Source organism: Mycteria americana, unplaced genomic scaffold (assembly GCF_035582795.1).
Source record: "Mycteria americana isolate JAX WOST 10 ecotype Jacksonville Zoo and Gardens unplaced genomic scaffold, USCA_MyAme_1.0 Scaffold_91, whole genome shotgun sequence".
Taxonomy (NCBI): Eukaryota; Metazoa; Chordata; class Aves; order Ciconiiformes; family Ciconiidae; genus Mycteria; species Mycteria americana.
In genome coordinates, this window is record NW_027445675.1 from 186,054 (window position 1) to 201,902 (window position 15,849).

At 68.1% G+C, this 15,849-nt stretch overlaps 2 protein-coding genes across 4 annotated transcripts; both read right to left on the reverse strand.

Moving 5' to 3' along the window:
• Window positions 1–18: 18 nt before the first annotated feature.
• On the reverse strand, window positions 19–2,171 carry COX6A2 (cytochrome c oxidase subunit 6A2). Its single transcript, XM_075490704.1, has 3 exons — window positions 2,053–2,171; window positions 578–720; window positions 19–197 (listed from the first exon to the last, which is right to left on the reverse strand). The coding sequence occupies exons 1-3, from the start codon at window positions 2,123–2,125 to the stop codon at window positions 117–119; spliced, it is 297 nt and encodes a 98-aa protein (XP_075346819.1). The 5' UTR covers window positions 2,126–2,171; the 3' UTR covers window positions 19–116.
• Window positions 2,172–2,527: 356 nt separating this feature from the next.
• On the reverse strand, window positions 2,528–13,273 carry LOC142404211 (integrin alpha-M-like). Of its 3 annotated transcripts, none has more exons than XM_075490714.1 (29): window positions 13,144–13,273; window positions 12,961–13,064; window positions 12,783–12,847; window positions 11,916–12,018; window positions 11,603–11,733; window positions 11,355–11,506; window positions 11,112–11,265; window positions 10,477–10,627; window positions 10,324–10,397; window positions 10,083–10,212; window positions 9,396–9,544; window positions 9,169–9,309; window positions 8,870–9,076; window positions 8,239–8,369; window positions 7,995–8,152; window positions 7,351–7,505; window positions 7,122–7,253; window positions 6,293–6,366; window positions 6,064–6,205; window positions 5,475–5,582; window positions 5,289–5,368; window positions 5,131–5,208; window positions 4,927–5,008; window positions 4,734–4,841; window positions 4,543–4,623; window positions 4,312–4,425; window positions 4,098–4,190; window positions 2,864–2,974; window positions 2,528–2,749 (listed from the first exon to the last, which is right to left on the reverse strand). In XM_075490714.1, the coding sequence occupies exons 1-29, from the start codon at window positions 13,200–13,202 to the stop codon at window positions 2,666–2,668; spliced, it is 3,351 nt and encodes a 1,116-aa protein (XP_075346829.1). In that variant the 5' UTR covers window positions 13,203–13,273; the 3' UTR covers window positions 2,528–2,665. The 3 variants fall into 3 exon arrangements, with proteins under 3 accessions (XP_075346829.1, XP_075346828.1, XP_075346830.1); XM_075490713.1 differs by having other exon boundaries at window positions 4,543–4,626; XM_075490715.1 differs by lacking the exon at window positions 4,543–4,623.
• Between the last annotated feature and the right edge of the window lie 2,576 nt (window positions 13,274–15,849).

A 15,849-nucleotide genomic window follows, 5' to 3' on the forward strand; every position in this document is an offset into this window, starting at 1 on the left:
CCTGTCTCGGTGTCTGCCGTGGGGCCCGGACCCCTGGGTCCGCCGTGGGGCAGGGCTGGAGGAGGCGGACGGGGCAGGTTCAGGGCGTTTATTGCTGTGGGGGGCCGGGGGGGGCCCTATTTCTCGTAGCCCGTGGGCAGGGGGTTGGTGCGGGGATTGTGGAAGAGCGTGTGGTTTCCGTCACCCCACGGGAACGGCTGTGGGGAGGGAGAGGGAGACGGGGTCAGCGGCGTCAGCCCCTGGGCCCATCCACCCTGGTGTGAGGCCTTCCCCACCCCATAGGGGCCCATCCACCCTGGTGTCAGGCCTTCCCCACCCCATATCCGCCCCACAGGGCCCATCCACCCTGGTGTGAGGCCTTCCCCACCCCATAGGGGCCCATCCACCCTGGTGTCAGGCCTTCCCCACCCCATATCCGCCCCACAGGGCCCATCCACCCTGGCATCAGACCTTCCCCACCCCATAGGGGCCCATTCACCCTGGTGTTATCCGCCCCATAGGGCCCATCTACCGTGGCATCAGACCTTCCCCACCCCATAGGGCCCATCTACCCCGGCATCAGGCCGTGCCCCCATACCTTGGTGCGGATGCGGAGGTGGTGGTACGGCACAAACTTGGGGGGCCGGCGGCCGTGCCGGCGCTGCTCCAGCCAGGCGTTGAGCATGCAGACCCCCACCGCCGGCAGCGCCACCAGGAACGACAGCGCCCGCCACGTCCGACCTGCCCCACAGGCGCCGTGGGGCCAGGGCACCCCCAAACCCGCTCCCCTCCCCCCCCAAAGGTCCCACTACACCCCCCAGTGCCACCTGGTGCACCCCAAAAGACCCCCCGGGCACCCCTGGGTCCGCGTTGCCCGATAATGCCCCAAAATGCCCCCAAAAAACAATGCGCCATCCCCCCTTCCCCCCAAAACACCCCGTGGGCCCCCAAACCACCCCAAATACACTCTCTACACCCCAAAACACCCCGCAACCACCAGAGACATCCTGTAGCACCCCGAAACACCCCAAAACACCCCAAATCCACCTGATACTGCCCCAAAACACCTCAAATCCACTGGAGACATCCTGCAGCACCCCAAAACACCCGATACACCCCAAAACAGCCCCAAAACACCCAATACTGCCCAGTTTCACCCTAACACATCCCCAAAACACCTGAACGTCACCCCCAAAACACCCAATATCACCCAATACATCCCCCAAGGCCCCCAAAACCACCAGAGACACCCCAAAACACCCCATGCAGCCCCAATACCACCCAAAACACCCCAGAACCACACAATGCACCCCAATACCACCCCAAACCACCCACATACACCCCTATACCCCCCCAAACCACCCCAAAACACCTGATAGCACCCAAATACCATGCAAAACACCACAAAACCACCCAATACACCCCAATATCACCCAATACATCCCCCAATGCCCCCAAAACTACCAGAGACACCCCAAAACACCCCATGCAGCCCCAATACTACCCAAACCACCCCAAAACCACACAATGCACCCTGATATCACCCAAAACCACCCCAAAACACCTGATACAGCCCCAATACCACCCAAAACACCCCCAAACCACCCAATACACCCCAATATCACCCAATACACCCCCCAAGGCCCCCAAAACTACCAGAGACACCCCAAAACACCCCATGCAGCCCCAATACCACCCAAACCACCCCAAAACCACACAATGCCACCCCAAACCACCCCAAACCCGCCACATGCAGCCCCAATACCACCTGAAACACCCCAAAACCACATGCACCCCAAAATCACACAATGCCACCACATACAGCCCCAGTACTACCCAAAACACCCCAAACCCACACAATAAACCCCAAACCACCCCAAACCACCCCAAAACACCTGATACAGCCCCCATACCACCCCAAACACCCCCAAACCACCCGATACACCCTGATGCCACCCAAACCCACCCCAAAACACCTGACACAGACCCCAGGCCACCCCAAAACCATCCTGATACACCCCAAAACCACCCCACACGTGTTGTCGTCCCCCCAAACGACCCCCGCCCCCGGACCTCCGGCAGCACCGGCATGGGCCCCGGCGGTGGAGGCCAGGGCCCGCCGTGGGGCAGCCCCCCACACGAGCATGGTGACAGCGAAGGGCGACTGACCGCCCTGGGGTCACCTCGGCCCCACGGCAGCCCCGCCCGGCCAATGGGCTGAGGCCCGGCCCCAGCTCGGTGCACGTGTTAAACACGGACCAGGGTTAAATATAGACGTGACGGAGGGCGAGGGGCCGGGCGAGGGGGGCTTGGGCGAGGGGGGCCTGGGCGAGGGGGTCCGGGTGAGGGGGGCCCGGGCGAGGGGGTCCGGGAGAGGGGGGCCCGGGCAAGGGAGTCTGGGCGAGGTGGTCCGGGAGAGGGGGGCCCGGGCGAGGGGGTCCGGGCACCTGGGTCCTCGGGAGGGACGAGGGGGTCGCACAGCTCCCCAGGGCACCCGGGCGTGCCCCCCCCAGGCCCCCCCAACTTCAGGCGGAGATGGAGCGGGGGGTGTCCAGCATCCAAGCGGCTATATTGGTAGCTGCGAAAATGGGGGTGGCCCCCCCCAGAATTTGGGAGGGCCCGGGCATCCGGGCGCCCCCTTGTGCCCCCTCCCTCCCCCGCGGGACCCCGGCGTCCGGGGGCCGCCTCAGCCCTGGGGGTCGCCCAGGGGGGCCGTGGGGCTCCCGTCGCCCTCCATCAGCTCCTTGTAGCGGCGCTTGAAGAAGCCCACCTGGGGGGGGGAGGGGAGGGGAGGGGAAGGGGAGGGGATGAGCCCGGGGTGGGGGAGGGGAGCAGGCCCCGCCCCACCGCTGCGGGCGGGGCTCTCCCGGGCCCCGCCCCTCACCTTGTAGAGCACCAGAGCCAGCAGGGCCAGCAGCACGAGCCCCCCCACGGTGCCCCCCAGGATGAGGGGCAGCGGGTTGGGGGTCTCCAGGCGCTCCACCTCCGTCTGCACCTGCGGGGGGGGGCTGGCCGGGGGACCCAGGCGTCCGGCCCCCACCCCACTGCCCCCCACGGACCCAGGGGTCCAGGACCCCCACCCCACCCCAAAGTGCCCCATGGACCCAGGGGTCCAGGACCCCACCCCACTGCCCCCCACGGACCCAGGTGTCTGGGACCCCCACCCCACCCCACTGCCCCCCACGGATCCAGGCATCTGGGACCCCCACACCCCCCACCCCCACAGACCCAGGGTCCAGGACCCCCACAGACCGCAATGTCCCCCACGGAATGAGGGGTCCAGGACCCCACCCCACCACCCCCACAGAGCCAGGGTCCAGGACCCCCACCCCATCTCAATGTCCCCCACGGACCCCGGCATCCGGGACCCCCACCCCACCACCCCCACAGACCCAGGGGGCCAGGACCCCACCCCACCAACCCCACGGACCCGGGGGTCCAGGACCCCACCCCACCACCCCACATACCCAGGGGGCCAGGACCCCACCCCACCAACCCCACGGACCCAGGGGGCCAGGACCCCCCACCACCACCCCCACAGACCCAGGGTCCAGGACCCCCAACCGACTCCAATGTCCCCCCACGAACCGAGGGGTCCAGGACCCCACCCCGCCACCCCCACGGACCCAGGGGTCCAGGACCCCACCCCACCAACCCCACAGACCCAGGGGTCCAGGACCCCACCCCACCAACCCCACTGACCCAGGGGTCCAGGACCCCACCCCACCAACCCCACGGACCCAGGGGTCCAGGACCCCCCACCACCACCCCCACAGACCCAGGGTCCAGGACCCCCAACCGACCCCAATGTCCCCCCACGAACCGAGGGGTCCAGGACCCCACCCCACCACCCCCACGGACCCAGGGGTCCAGGACCCCCCACCACCACCCCCACACAGCCAGGGGGCCAGGACCCCCCACCACCACCCCCACAGACCCAGGGTCCAGGACCCCCAACCGACTCCAATGTCCCCCCACGAACCGAGGGGTCCAGGACCCCACCCCACCACCCCCACGAACCGAGGGGTCCAGGACCCCACCCCGCCACCCCCACGGACCCAGGGGTCCAGGACCCCCACCCCCCCCCACCCCCCCCGGCCCCCGGGGTCCGGGCGCACCTGGAGCTGGGCCCCCCCCCCCGTGTTCCAGTAGCGCCCCACATCGTAGACGACCCGGGCCGAGCTCTGCACCACCACCTTGGGCTGCTGGCTCTGGGGCGGGGGGACACGCGGGGCAGCCGTGGGGCAGCCGCGGGGCAGCCGCGGGGCACGGGGCACGGCCGTCAGCCCCGCAGCCCGGCTGCCCCCCGCTGCCCCCCGGCTGCCCCCTTACCGTTGCCACCCAGCCCAGGGCCAGGCTCCCCCCGAGGCTGAAGCCCAGGGCCCGGGGCGGCTCCAGCTCCCGGACGCGGCACTGCAGCTCCCGGCAGGCGGCCCCGGGGCAGCCCTGGGGGAGAGGTTTTGGGGTGTTCCGGGCGGTGCGGGGGCTGCGCGGGTGCCGGGGGGTGGCTCTGGGGCGCAGCCCGGGGCAGCCCTGCCCCGCGGCCCCGGGGCCGGCACTCACCAGCAGAGCGTGGTCGCGCAGCCGCCGGCCGGCGTCGGGGTCCTCCGGGCGCTCGGCCACCGCCCGGCACTGCGCCAGCTCCTGCTGGGGGGTCAGGTGTGGGGACCCCAGCTCCGGGGCCCCCCTTGCTGGGCTGCCCCCGCTCCGGGGCCGCCCCCGTGCTGGGGGGGGGGGCTGACGGGGGCCGCTACCTGGTCGGGGGTCACCTCCACCTTCTCCCACAGCGGGGTCCCCCCCAGGGCCGTGGGGACCAGGAAGGTGACGTTGACGGGGAGGCCCCGCTGGCCCAAGATCTTCACCTGCCGCGGGGAGGGGGCCGGTGGGGACGGCGGGGACGGGAGGGCCCCAGGCGTCCGGGACCCCCCTCCTCCCCGCCCCCCTCACCTCGTAGCGGTGGGCGACGGGGGCGCTGGCGGGGGCCCCTGCGCGGGTCGAGACGTTGACGTACTTGGTGGAGTCCGGGGCGCTGGTGGGGACGAGAGGGGACGCGGTGGGGGCGCGCGGAGGGGCACGCTGGGGAGAGGGACGGGGGCTGGCGGCACCCCGGGGCCCGGGCGGGGGGCGGCCCCGGGAGGTGGCATCCCCTACCTGGTGAGGACGAGGAAGACGCCGTACTTCACCGGGATCTCGGCGCGCTGCTCCCGGCCGCCCGACATCCCGTTGTCGCTGCGGCGGGGGGCGTCACTCGGTCGCCTCAGCCCGCCGCTGCCCCCGCGCCCCCCGCCCCCCCCGCCCCCGGCCCTCACCTGCTGGCGTTGGCCACCACCTCCAACGCGCCCCCCAGCTCCGCGCCGTTCGGTACGTCCAGGGTGACGGTGAACACCACCTGCGGGACGGGACGCCCGGGTGCCACCCCCCAGCCCGGCTCTCGGCGACGTCCCCCAGCGCCCGAGCGGGCTGGGGGGACGCGGGGACGCCGGGGACCCCCCTACCTCGGTGCCGGGGCGGAAGATGGGGTGGTTGACGAGGCAGAGGGTCCTGCGCCGCGGCCCCGCTGCCGGCTCCGAGTTGCAGCGCAGGGACGGGGACCTCCTGGAGGACTGGGAACGCCCGGGGGTGTCAGGGGAGGGGACCGGGGAGGGCAAGGCAACGTGGGGGGTCAGGGGACGTCTGGAGGAGGGCCGGGGGCCACGTGAGCTTCTGGAGGGTCTTGAGGACATCTGGGAGGGTTTAGGAGGCCACGTAGACTTCTGGAGGGCTTGGGGGACATCTGGAAGGGCTTTGGGCGGGCAGAGGGATATCTGGGAGGCCTTGAGGACATCTGGAGGGGCTTTGATGGGCTACATGGGCTGCGAGGGGGTCTAGAGGACATCTGGGGGGGTTCAGGAGGCCACACGGACTTCTGGGGAATCTTGAGGACATGTGGAGGGGAGCTGGGCATCCACACAAACTTGTAGACGGTCTTGAGGGCATCCGGAAGGGCTTTAGGAGGCCAAATGAACTTCTGGAGGGTCTTGGGGACTTCTGGGGGGTCTTCTGGGCTCTGAAGGAATTTGGGGGGATCGGCGAGGGTGGGGGTACCTGGAGCACCACGGCCTTGCGGTAGGAGAGGGCCTCGGCGTGATGCAGCTGGACGGTGGCCCCGTACGAGTCCTCCCCGCGGTTGCGGAGGGTGACGGTGATGTCCACCACGTCGGTCACCCCCACCACGACGGTTTCCAGCCTGACGGGGGACAGGGCGGGTGGGGGCAGGTGGGGGCGGACCCTGGCACCCGCGGGTGTCCCCCGACATGGGAACGGGGGTACCTACCCCGAGAAGTTGAAGGAGACCTGGAGGTCGTCGACGCAGATGTTGTCGGCGCCGCAGTTCTTCTCGAAGGGCAGCTGAAGAGACGCTTCGTCCGTCCGTCCCCTGGCCGGCTGGCTGGCTGTCCGCCCTTCCTCTCCTTTGTCCCCCCACCCCTCAGCCAGCCATCTGTCCGTCTGCCCACCCACCCTGGCTCTCCTTGGTCCTTCCAACCCTCCCCACGCACAGATGTCCTTCCACGTCTCCGTCCTTCCGTCCGTCCTTGTGTCGTTCCTTCCTCCCACCCCTCTACCCACCCGTCCCTCCATCCTTCTGTCCTTCCTCCCTTCTGTCCATGCGTCTGTCCCTCCTGCCTTCCGCCCATCTTGCCTTGGTTCCTCCCATCCTCCCTGCCGTCCATCCATCCCACCTGCCTTCTGTCCCTGGATCCATCTGTCCTTCCTTCCTCTTCTCCTTCCCTCCATCCCACCTCTCCTTCCACCCCTCCATCCCTCTCTCCTCCCTCCCATCCATCCAACCATCCTTCTGTCCGTCCCTCCCTCCGTCCATCCCACCTCTCCTTCCATCCCTCCGTCCCTCTCTCCTCCCTCCCATCCATCCATCCATCCATCCAACCATCCTTCTGTCCGTCCCTCCCTCCGTCCATCCCACCTCTCCTTCCATCCCTCCATCCCTCTCTGCTCCCTCCCATCCATCCAACCATCCTTCTGTCCGTCCCTCCCTCCGTCCATCCCACCTCTCCTTCCATCCCTCCAACCCTCCACACCCCCAACCCTACACCCCCCCCGCTACCCCTCAATGCCGCCGCCGTGGGGTGCCCCCCAGCCCCTACCGTGCCCACGGCCACCATCTCCGAGTCCTCGCTCAAGGCTGGCCGCAGGCCCCCGGCCACCGCGATGGGGTCCCCCGCGGCATCGTAGGTGAGGCGCAGCACCAGGGGGGCCAGCGTGTCCCGTGGGCACCCCTGCCAGCACGGAGAGACGGCCGCGTCCCCCAGGCTGGTGCCGTGGGGGGCTGGCGGACCCCCGGACCGCCCCGCCGGGGCCTTTCCCGACACCCACCGTGAAGGCGATGGCGAAGGTCTCGCACCTCTGCCCCACGCCCAGCTGGAGGGTCCCGTTGCGGACGGCGGCGCTGCCGGCAAAGACAGCCCGCACCATTGCCCGGCCGGGGTCCAGGGCCGCCTGGTAGCGGAGGGTGGTGGAAAGTTGTCCGCCTGCACGGAAAGGGAGGGCAAGGTGGGCGGCCGGGGTCTCGGGCAGCCCCCCGGACGAGGGGAAGGGGGAGATGGGGAGCCAGGCGGATTTTGGAGGGTCTGGAGGCCAGCAGGAGGTGGCTTAGGAGGCCACGCGGACTCGCGGGGGATTCGCGGGACATCTGGAGGGGGACTGGGGGTCTCGAGCACGTCTGGAGGGGCTCTGGGAGGGCAGACGGAGATCTGCGGGGCTGGCAGACATCCGGAGGGGCTCTGGGAGGCCGACAGGCTTCCGGCGGGTCTTGAGGACATCTGGAGGGGATTTAGGAGGCCACGGGGATGTCTGGGGGTCTTGGGGGATCCCTGGAGGGGCTTTGGGAGGACAGATGGACTTCTGGGGGCCTTGAGAACACGGGGAGGGGGCTTGGGGGGTCCATGTACACTTCCGGGGGGTCTCGGGGACACCTGCGGATGCTTTGGGGGTCCAGACGGACATCTGGGAGGCCTCACCGAAGTTATCGGGGGTTTTCTTGGTGCTGAGGAAGCAGATCTTGGCCTTGGCCACTTCCCCCTTGAGCGCTTCCTCCTCCTGACAGTCAAAGGCGGCCGCAGGGATCTCCCGGGGCTGGAAAGCCACCGTCACGCGGACCTTCAGCAGCGGCTGGGACCTGGTGGGGACGACCGGAAGGGGACTGGTGGCGGCCGCCGCGTCCTCCAGGCCGAGGAAGGTCCCAGGTGGGTCCCCCGGCCGCACCTGAGCAGCAGGACCTGTCCCTGGGCGCCCACGGCCACGTCCGGCAGCCTGTCCCCCGTCAGGTCCTGGCCACCGCTGATGGCCTGGCCGAAATAGCGTGGCCCGCTGGAGAACCGGGCACCCGAGATGCGCTGGGGGAGACAGAGGCACCCGAGCCGGTGAGACGTCTCGGGCACCCGAGATGTGTCCCAGCACCTGGGACACCTTCAGCAATTGGAGGGTCTCCAGCTTCCAGGACAGTGGGGCATCTGGAGCACCGCCAGCACGCAAGACGCCTTCATCACCCAAGACGCCTCCAGCACCCAGATGCCTCCAGCACCCAGGACCTCTCCACCACCCAAGACATCTCCAGCACCCAAGATGCCTCCAGCACCCAGGACCTCTCCAGCACCCAAGATGCCTCCACCACCCAAGATGCCTCCACCACCCAAGACGCCTCCAGCACCCAGAACATCTCCAGCACGCAGGACGTCTCCATCATCCAGGACATCTCCATTGCCCAGGACGCGTCCGGCATCCAAGGTTTCTCCAGCACCGAGGAGGTCCCCGCCGCCCGAGACCTCTCCGTCACCCAGCCCGCACCCATGACCTGGGACATCCCCACCCCCGGGACCAGGGGTGGGGGTCTCACCTGGCTGTACTGGGAGGCAACGCCGCCCCGCTTTCCGCGGAAGATGTAGACGGCCCCCCGCTCCTCGTCCTCCAGCGGGGCCCCCACGGCCACGTCGGGCCACCGGTCCCCATCCACGTCGCCCAGGCGAGCCAGGCTGGCCCCAAAGCGGCCCAAGGGGTGGCCGGGCTGTCCCTGCAGCGCCTGCTGGCACGGCAGCCGGCCGCCCTGGGGGGAACGAGGTGCTGGGTGCCCCCTCTGCCCGCCCTGGGCCGAGCGGGGTGGGGTGGGGTGGGGTGGGGTGGGGTGGGGGCCCCTACCTTCGGCCTCAGGGTGCAGACGGCCACGCGGCCCCCGCTGCCAGCCCCGTAGAACATGGGGGCCCCCACCAGCACCACCTCGGCCGAGCCGTCCCCGTCGGCGTCCAGGGCGCACAGGGACGCCCCGAAGTAGGAGCCCACCTGCGGGGAGAAGCGGCCGTGGGGCTGGCCGGGGGCTCCCCCTCCCCCGGCACCCCCCCGTCCCCTCCCCGCGTCCCCGCCGTCACCTGCGTCCCCGTGGCATCGGCCAGGAGCTCCCAGGCAGCCCGGGGGCCGCGGAGGCGGAAGAGGAGGAGGCGGCCGACGTGGCGGTAGCGGGGGGCCCCCAGCGCCAGTGCCCGGCTGCCCTCCAGGGACAGGGACTCGGCCGCGTAGCCTGGTCACAGCGGGGGTCAGCGGGGGACCCTGCCGGGGGTGCCGGCGGCCCCAGGAGCCGCGTGGGGACGCCGACGGCCCCGGGACCTCCTGGGGGCGCCGACGGCCCCAGGTCCTCATGGGGACACCGGTGTCCCCAGGAGCACTGGGAGGACGCTGACGTCCCCAGGGCTCTCGCGGGGACACGCGCGAGGACCCGGCGTCCCCGCGACACCTGTGAGGACGCCGATGTCCCCGGCCCGCTCGTGGGGACCCTCGCCGGGGCCTGATGTCCCCAAGGACCTCACGGGAACGCACCGTCCCCAGCCCCACGCGGGGAACCTCACGAGGACGCCGACATCCCCAAGACCCTTGCGGAAGCCGACGTCCCCGCGACCCCGACGGGGACGCGGGCTTCTCCCCGCAGCCCCCGTGAGGCTGCCGACGCGTCCCTGGCACCCTCCCGAGGACGCGGACGCCCCCAGGACCCTCACAGGGGACACCACCACCTGTGGCACCCCGGTGGGGGCCCGTGCGTCCCCGTCCCAGGCAGCCCTTACCCAAGTAGGCGTCGTTCATGTCCCTGGCAGCCCGGGACACGTTGACGAAGGTGGTCTCCCCGCTCCTGCCGTAGACAAAGACCCCTCCAGACCAGTCGTAGGCGCCCACCGCTCCCAGCACGGGCCCCTCCTGCAACGGCAAAGACGGGGAGAGGGACGGTGGCGGGGGAGAGGAGCCAGTCCTGCCCCGGGGACGCCCCACGGGGGTGGGGATGGCGGCGGGTGGCCGGGGGACACTTACGGGGGTGAGCAGGGCGCTGAAGCCCTCCTGGGCCATCTCCAGCTGGAAGGAGCTGCTGTCTGCAGACTGGGTGCCTGGGGGGAGGCAGGGGTGAGCGCGGGGCACCGGCTGCCCCCCTCGGCCACCCCAAAGCCGCCCCCGGCCCCCCGGTACCCTCGATGGCGAAGATCTTCTCCTGCAGCTGGTTCTGGATGCCCTGCAGGGCGTCAAAGTTGTCCACCCGGAAGACGTGGTCCTTGCTGGGTTTGGAGGCGATGGTGTGGAGCTCTTCGACGGCTTTTGGCTCCGTGAAGGCACTGCCCACCTGTGGTCAGAGAAGGATGGCCGGATGGAGGGACGGAGAGGTCTGGGGAGGGGAGGAGGGCTGGATGGACGGGAGTTTGGAGAGGGAGGGATGGACGGACACGAAGAGAATGGACGGGGATGGCGGGAGATGGATGGGTGGGTGGATGGATGGAGATGTTTGGGCACGGGTGGACGGATGGCCAGGTTCGGAGATGAACAGAGGTGCTTGTGGACGGACGGATGGCTGGACATGTTTGGAGATGGATGGATGGATGGAGATGCTTGAGAGATGGATGGGTGGATGGATGAAGGGAAGTTTGGAGATGAACGGAGGTGCTTGTAGATGGACGGATGGCCAGAGGTGTTTGAAGATGGACGGATGGATGGAGATGTATGGAGACAGAGGGAGGGAGGGATGGATGGATGGAGATGCTTGGAAATGGATGGATGGAGATGTTGGGGATGGACAGATGGATGGAGATGTGTGGACAGAACTCCCTCACCCCGATGGCATAGCGGATGATCCCCGCATGCACCGCTTCAGGAATGACGTCTCCATAGTCCAGGTTGTCCCCATACTTCTCCCCATCCGTCACCACAATGAGGATTCTGTGAGCATCTCCCCGGGCTCCATGCCTCGTGGTGAACAGTTGCCTCCTGTCCCGGGAAGGGATGGTCATCTTGGGATGATGGGGTGGCCCTGAGGCGGGGAGAGGGGGCAGGACAGGTCTGGAGGCAGGACCTACACCACGGTTTGGATAGCACTGGCCGTGCAGGTGGTCCCTCTGCTCTGCCTGATGCGGAGGACCTCCTTCACCCGCTCCGCCAGGGACAACCGGGCAAAGGTGGCGAAGTCAAAATGGAGGGTGGACGTACTGGAGAACTGCATGAGGGCAAACTGGCCGGGGGGGAAGGGGAGGACATGTGATAGGGCAGGATTAGGCCACCCATGGGTGCCCAGGACCCGGCCCTGGGGTGGGGGGGTAGCACCTACACGGGTGTCAGTGCTCTCAAACCGGCTCATAACCTGGGTGATGAAAGTCTTCATCCTCTCGAAGTCGGGAGCCATGATGCTGCCTGAACCGTCCACGAGGAAGACAATGTCAGAGGCCTTCATGGGGCAACCTGGGGGGGAGGAGAAATGGGGGTGGCAGTGGGAAAGATGCACAGCTTGACCCTGTGGGGCCCATCTACCCTTGCGTCTGGTCTTCTTTGCCCCATATCAACCCCCTAGAGCCCATCTAACCCAGCATCAGGCTTTCCTTACCCCACACAGCCCCTCACCCCATTGTCAGGCCCCCCCATACCTGGCAGGGCAGGAGGCAGGGTGTTCCTTCCAGACAGGAGGAAGCAGAGCCCCCGCAGCTCCATGTTCACCCCACAGGCCCTCCGCGCCGTGGGGCCGCATGCCTGTGGCCCAAGACAGCGTGATGCCATATTTCCCCAACCTCCCCAGGCCCCGATAGACCCCAATATTCTCCAATAGGTCCCAGTAGACCTCAAGAGACCCTAGTAGACCCAGCAGACCCCAAAAGACCCCAATAGACCATAGTAGACCCCAATAGACCCTACCTGACCCTAGTAGACCCCAAGAGACACCAGGAGCCCCCAGCAGACCCCAGGAGATCCCAGTAGACCTCAATAGACCCTAGTAGACCCCGTCAGAACCCCAGTAGCCCCCAGCAAACCCCAGCAGACCCCAGTAGATCCTAGCAGACCCTAGTAGACCCCAAGAGACCCCAGCAGACCCCAGTAGATCTCAATAGACCCTAATAGACCCCAAGACCCCAGCAGACCCCAAAAGACCCCAAGAGACCCCAGCAGACCCCAGGAGATCCCAGCAGACCCCAATAGACCCTAGTAGATCCCAACGGAACCCCAGTAGCCCCCAGTAGACCCCAGCAGACGCCAACAGATCCCAATAGACCCTAGTAGACCCCAAGAGACCCCAGCATACCCCAAAAGATCCCAATAGACCCTAGTAGACCCCAGTAGCCCCCAAGAGACACCAATTGACCCTAGTAGACCCCAAGAGAGCCCAGGAGACCCCACTAGGCCCCCTCGCTAGGGGTGATCAACCCACCTTCCCAGAGCCCCCCAAACCCACTGTCATCCCCCCCCCCCCCTTGCCACCGCATCACCCCATCGACCATCACGATGGAGACAGGACCCACCAGGAGCTGGGATCCGTGAGCCGCCAGGGACAGGCCCAGAGACATGGAGGTTACCTCTGGGTGGGCTTTGGGGGAGAGGGGCATGAGGGGGGACCCAGGCTTCTGGGCTGCCCCCTCTCCACCCCCACAGCCCTCCCGGGGGACCCAGGCTTCCGGTGGGGACCCTCCAGCATCCTACCAGCGATGAGGACGTCCTGGCAGCTCCCGGTGTCGAACCGGCACCGATAGACCCGTCCCGTCTCACCTGCCCCTCCCGGCTCCAGGGGAGCCCCCACCAGCACCCTAGGGTGGGGGGGGTGGCGGTCAGGGGGTGTCCCATGGGGGAGGAGGGGGCACCCAAGGGTGATGGGGCGGCACCTACCCGCCATCGAACTGGGCCACGCTGTGCCCGAAGGAGCCCCCCACGCCCCGAAAAACCATCGCTGTCGCCTCTTCCAGTCTGGAGCCGAGGATGGGGGGCAGCCCTGGGGGGAGGGGGTGGTGGAGGAGGGGACCCAGGCATCCGGGGACCCCCATCCCTCCTGCCCCCCCAACCCCCCAGGGGACCCAGGCGTCCGGGAACCCCCATTCCCCCTCCCCATCCCCCCAGGGGACCCAGGCGTCCAGGGACCCCCATTCCCCCCCCCCAACCCTCCAGGCATCCGGGGACCCCCATTCCCCCCCCCATCCCCCCAGGGGACCCAGGCGTCCGGGGACCCCCATTCCTCCTCCCCCATCCCCCCAGGGGACCCAGGTGTCCGGGGACCCCCATCCCCCCCCCCCAACCCCCCAGGGGACCCAGGTGTCCGGGGACCCCCATCCCCCCCCCCAACCCCCCAGGCATCCGGGGACCCCCATTCCCCCCCAGTCCCCCAACATTTCCACCCCAGGGGACCCAGGCATCCAGGGACCCCCATTCCCCCTCCCCCATCCCCTCAGGGGACCCAGGCGTCCAGGGACCCCCATTCCCCCCCCCAACCCCCCAGGCATCCGGGGACCCCTATTCCCCCCCCCAACCCCCCAGGGGACCCAGGCGTCCGGGGACCCCCATTCCCCCTCCCCCATCCCCCCAGGGGACCCAGGCGTCCGGGGACCCCCATTCCAGCCCCCCCAACCCCCCAGGGGACCCAGGTGTCCGGGGACCCCCATTCCCCCTCCCCATCCCCCCAGGGTACCCAGGTGTCCGGGGACCCCCCCCCCCCCCCCCCCAACCCCCCAGGCATCCGGGGACCCCCATTCCCTCCCAGTCCCCCAACATTTCCACCCCAGGGGACCCAGGCATCCGGGGACCCCCATTCCCCCTCCCCCATCCCCCCAGGGGACCCAGGTGTCCGGGGACCCCCATTCCAGCCCCCCCAACCCCCCAGGGGACCCAGGTGTCCGGGGACCCCCATTCCCCCTCCCCATCCCCCCAGGGTACCCAGGTGTCCGGGGACCCCAACCCCCCCCCCAACCCCCCAGGCATCCGGGGACCCCCATTCCCTCCCAGTCCCCCAACATTTCCACCCCAGGGGACCCAGCCATCCGGGGAGCCCCATTCCCCCTCCCCCAACCCCCCAGGGGACCCAGGCGTCCGGGGACCCCCATTCCCCCTCCCCCAACCCCCCAGGGGACCCAGGCGTCCCCCCCACCTGTGCAGAGCACCGCGAGCAGCACCCATGGGTGCATGGCGGCCGCCCCGGGGTGCGGGGAAGGAGAAGTGATAGGGGTGGAGGGGTGGGGCTGCGGGGAGCGGGGGGAGGGGATGGGTTTTGGGGGGGCTGGGGGGGAGGAGCACCCACCACATGCTGCAACCCGAAACGGGGATTGCCCCAGCTCAGCTGCACCCCAAAACGGGGGTGACTCCAACCGGGTGCACCTGGAATGGGGGTGACCCTCCCCAGCCAGCTGCGCCCCGAAATGGGGTTAACCCCAACCAGCTGCACCCTAAAATGGGGTTGACCCCAATCAGGTGCACCCCAAATGGCGGTGACCCCCCTCAGCCAGCTGCACCCCGAAGTGGGATTGACCCCCACGGACCCACACCCCAAAACGGGGGTTACTCCCAATGAAGTGCACCCTAAAATGGGGCTATCCCCAATCACTTGCACCCCCAAATGGGGCTGACCCCAGCTCAGCCACTCGCCCTGCCCCGGCAGAGACCCCGCACCCCCAGCGCAGCACCCATGGGTGGCCGGAAGCGGTCGGGGTTATTCGTAGCCGGGGGCGGCCAGCGCCAAAGCCACACGTGTGGGACCCAGACACCTACAGCGTCTGCAGTTCCCTGGATGCCTGCGCGAGGCGGGGGGGCAGGGGGTGTGACAGGGGCCGGTCCTGGGGGTAGGGGTGTCCCGTGTGACTGACCCCAAACGGGGGGGGAAGTAGCAGAAATCGGGTGACATTGACCCAAAAAGGGGGAGGGGGGAAAATTGGCTGAAACGGTGCGAAATCGATCCAAAAAGGGGGAAAATTGACCCACAAGAGTGTGGAATTGGCAGAAATGGCATGAAATTGACCCAAAAAGTGGGGGAAACAGACCCAAACCTGCATGAAATAGCCCCAAAGTGGGTGAAATTGGCCCCAAAGTGGGCGAGCTAGACCCAAAACGTGGTGAAATAACCTCTGAAGTGGGGGAAAAATAGCCCGTATTTGGTGAAATTGCCCCAAAATAGGGAGAAATCGACCCCAAAGGGGGAGAACTGACACCACAGTGAGCGAAAATGGCCCCAAACTGGGTGAAATTGGCCCAAAGCGGGTGAAACTCACCCCAAAGGGAGACGAAATTGACCTGATGTGGCTGAAAGAGTGAAATTGGCATGAAAAATGGGCCAAATTGAGGCCGAAAGGGGCGAAATGGCACTAAAAGTGTGAAACTGACCCCAAACTGCGTGAAACTGAGCTGGAAGGGGGTGAAACAGACCCAAAATGGGTGCCTGGAGGCGGGGGAGGTTGGGTTCACCCCACACGTTGCAGTTGTGCTGCGGGTGTTTATTGTCCATATTCAGCCGCGTGCGCCCGGTGCTGCGTCCCTCCCCCACTGCCCCATAGATCCGCCAAACAGCCCCATAGATCCTCCCCCAACTGCCCCATAGATCCTCCCCCAACTGCC

What these genes read in the sequence shown, in the direction of transcription:
- COX6A2 (XM_075490704.1), bottom strand. Translation starts at nt 2,125, where the DNA reads ATGCTCGTGTGGGGGGCTGCCCCACGGCGGGCCCTGGCCTCCACCGCC. An exon ending in CCATGCCGGTGCTGCCGGAG is followed by an intron (nt 721 to 2,052) that starts GTCCGGGGGCGG and finishes CCTGTGGGGCAG; the next exon opens with GTCGGACGTGGCGGGCGCTG. An exon ending in ACCTCCGCATCCGCACCAAG is followed by an intron (nt 198 to 577) that starts GTATGGGGGCAC and finishes CCCTCCCCACAG; the next exon opens with CCGTTCCCGTGGGGTGACGG.
- LOC142404211 (XM_075490713.1), bottom strand. Translation starts at nt 13,202, where the DNA reads ATGGTTTTTCGGGGCGTGGGGGGCTCCTTCGGGCACAGCGTGGCCCAG. An exon ending in CCAGGACGTCCTCATCGCTG is followed by an intron (nt 12,848 to 12,960) that starts GTAGGATGCTGG and finishes TCTCCCCCAAAG; the next exon opens with CCCACCCAGAGGTAACCTCC. An exon ending in TCTTCCGCCCCGGCACCGAG is followed by an intron (nt 5,369 to 5,474) that starts GTAGGGGGGTCC and finishes CCCGTCCCGCAG; the next exon opens with GTGGTGTTCACCGTCACCCT.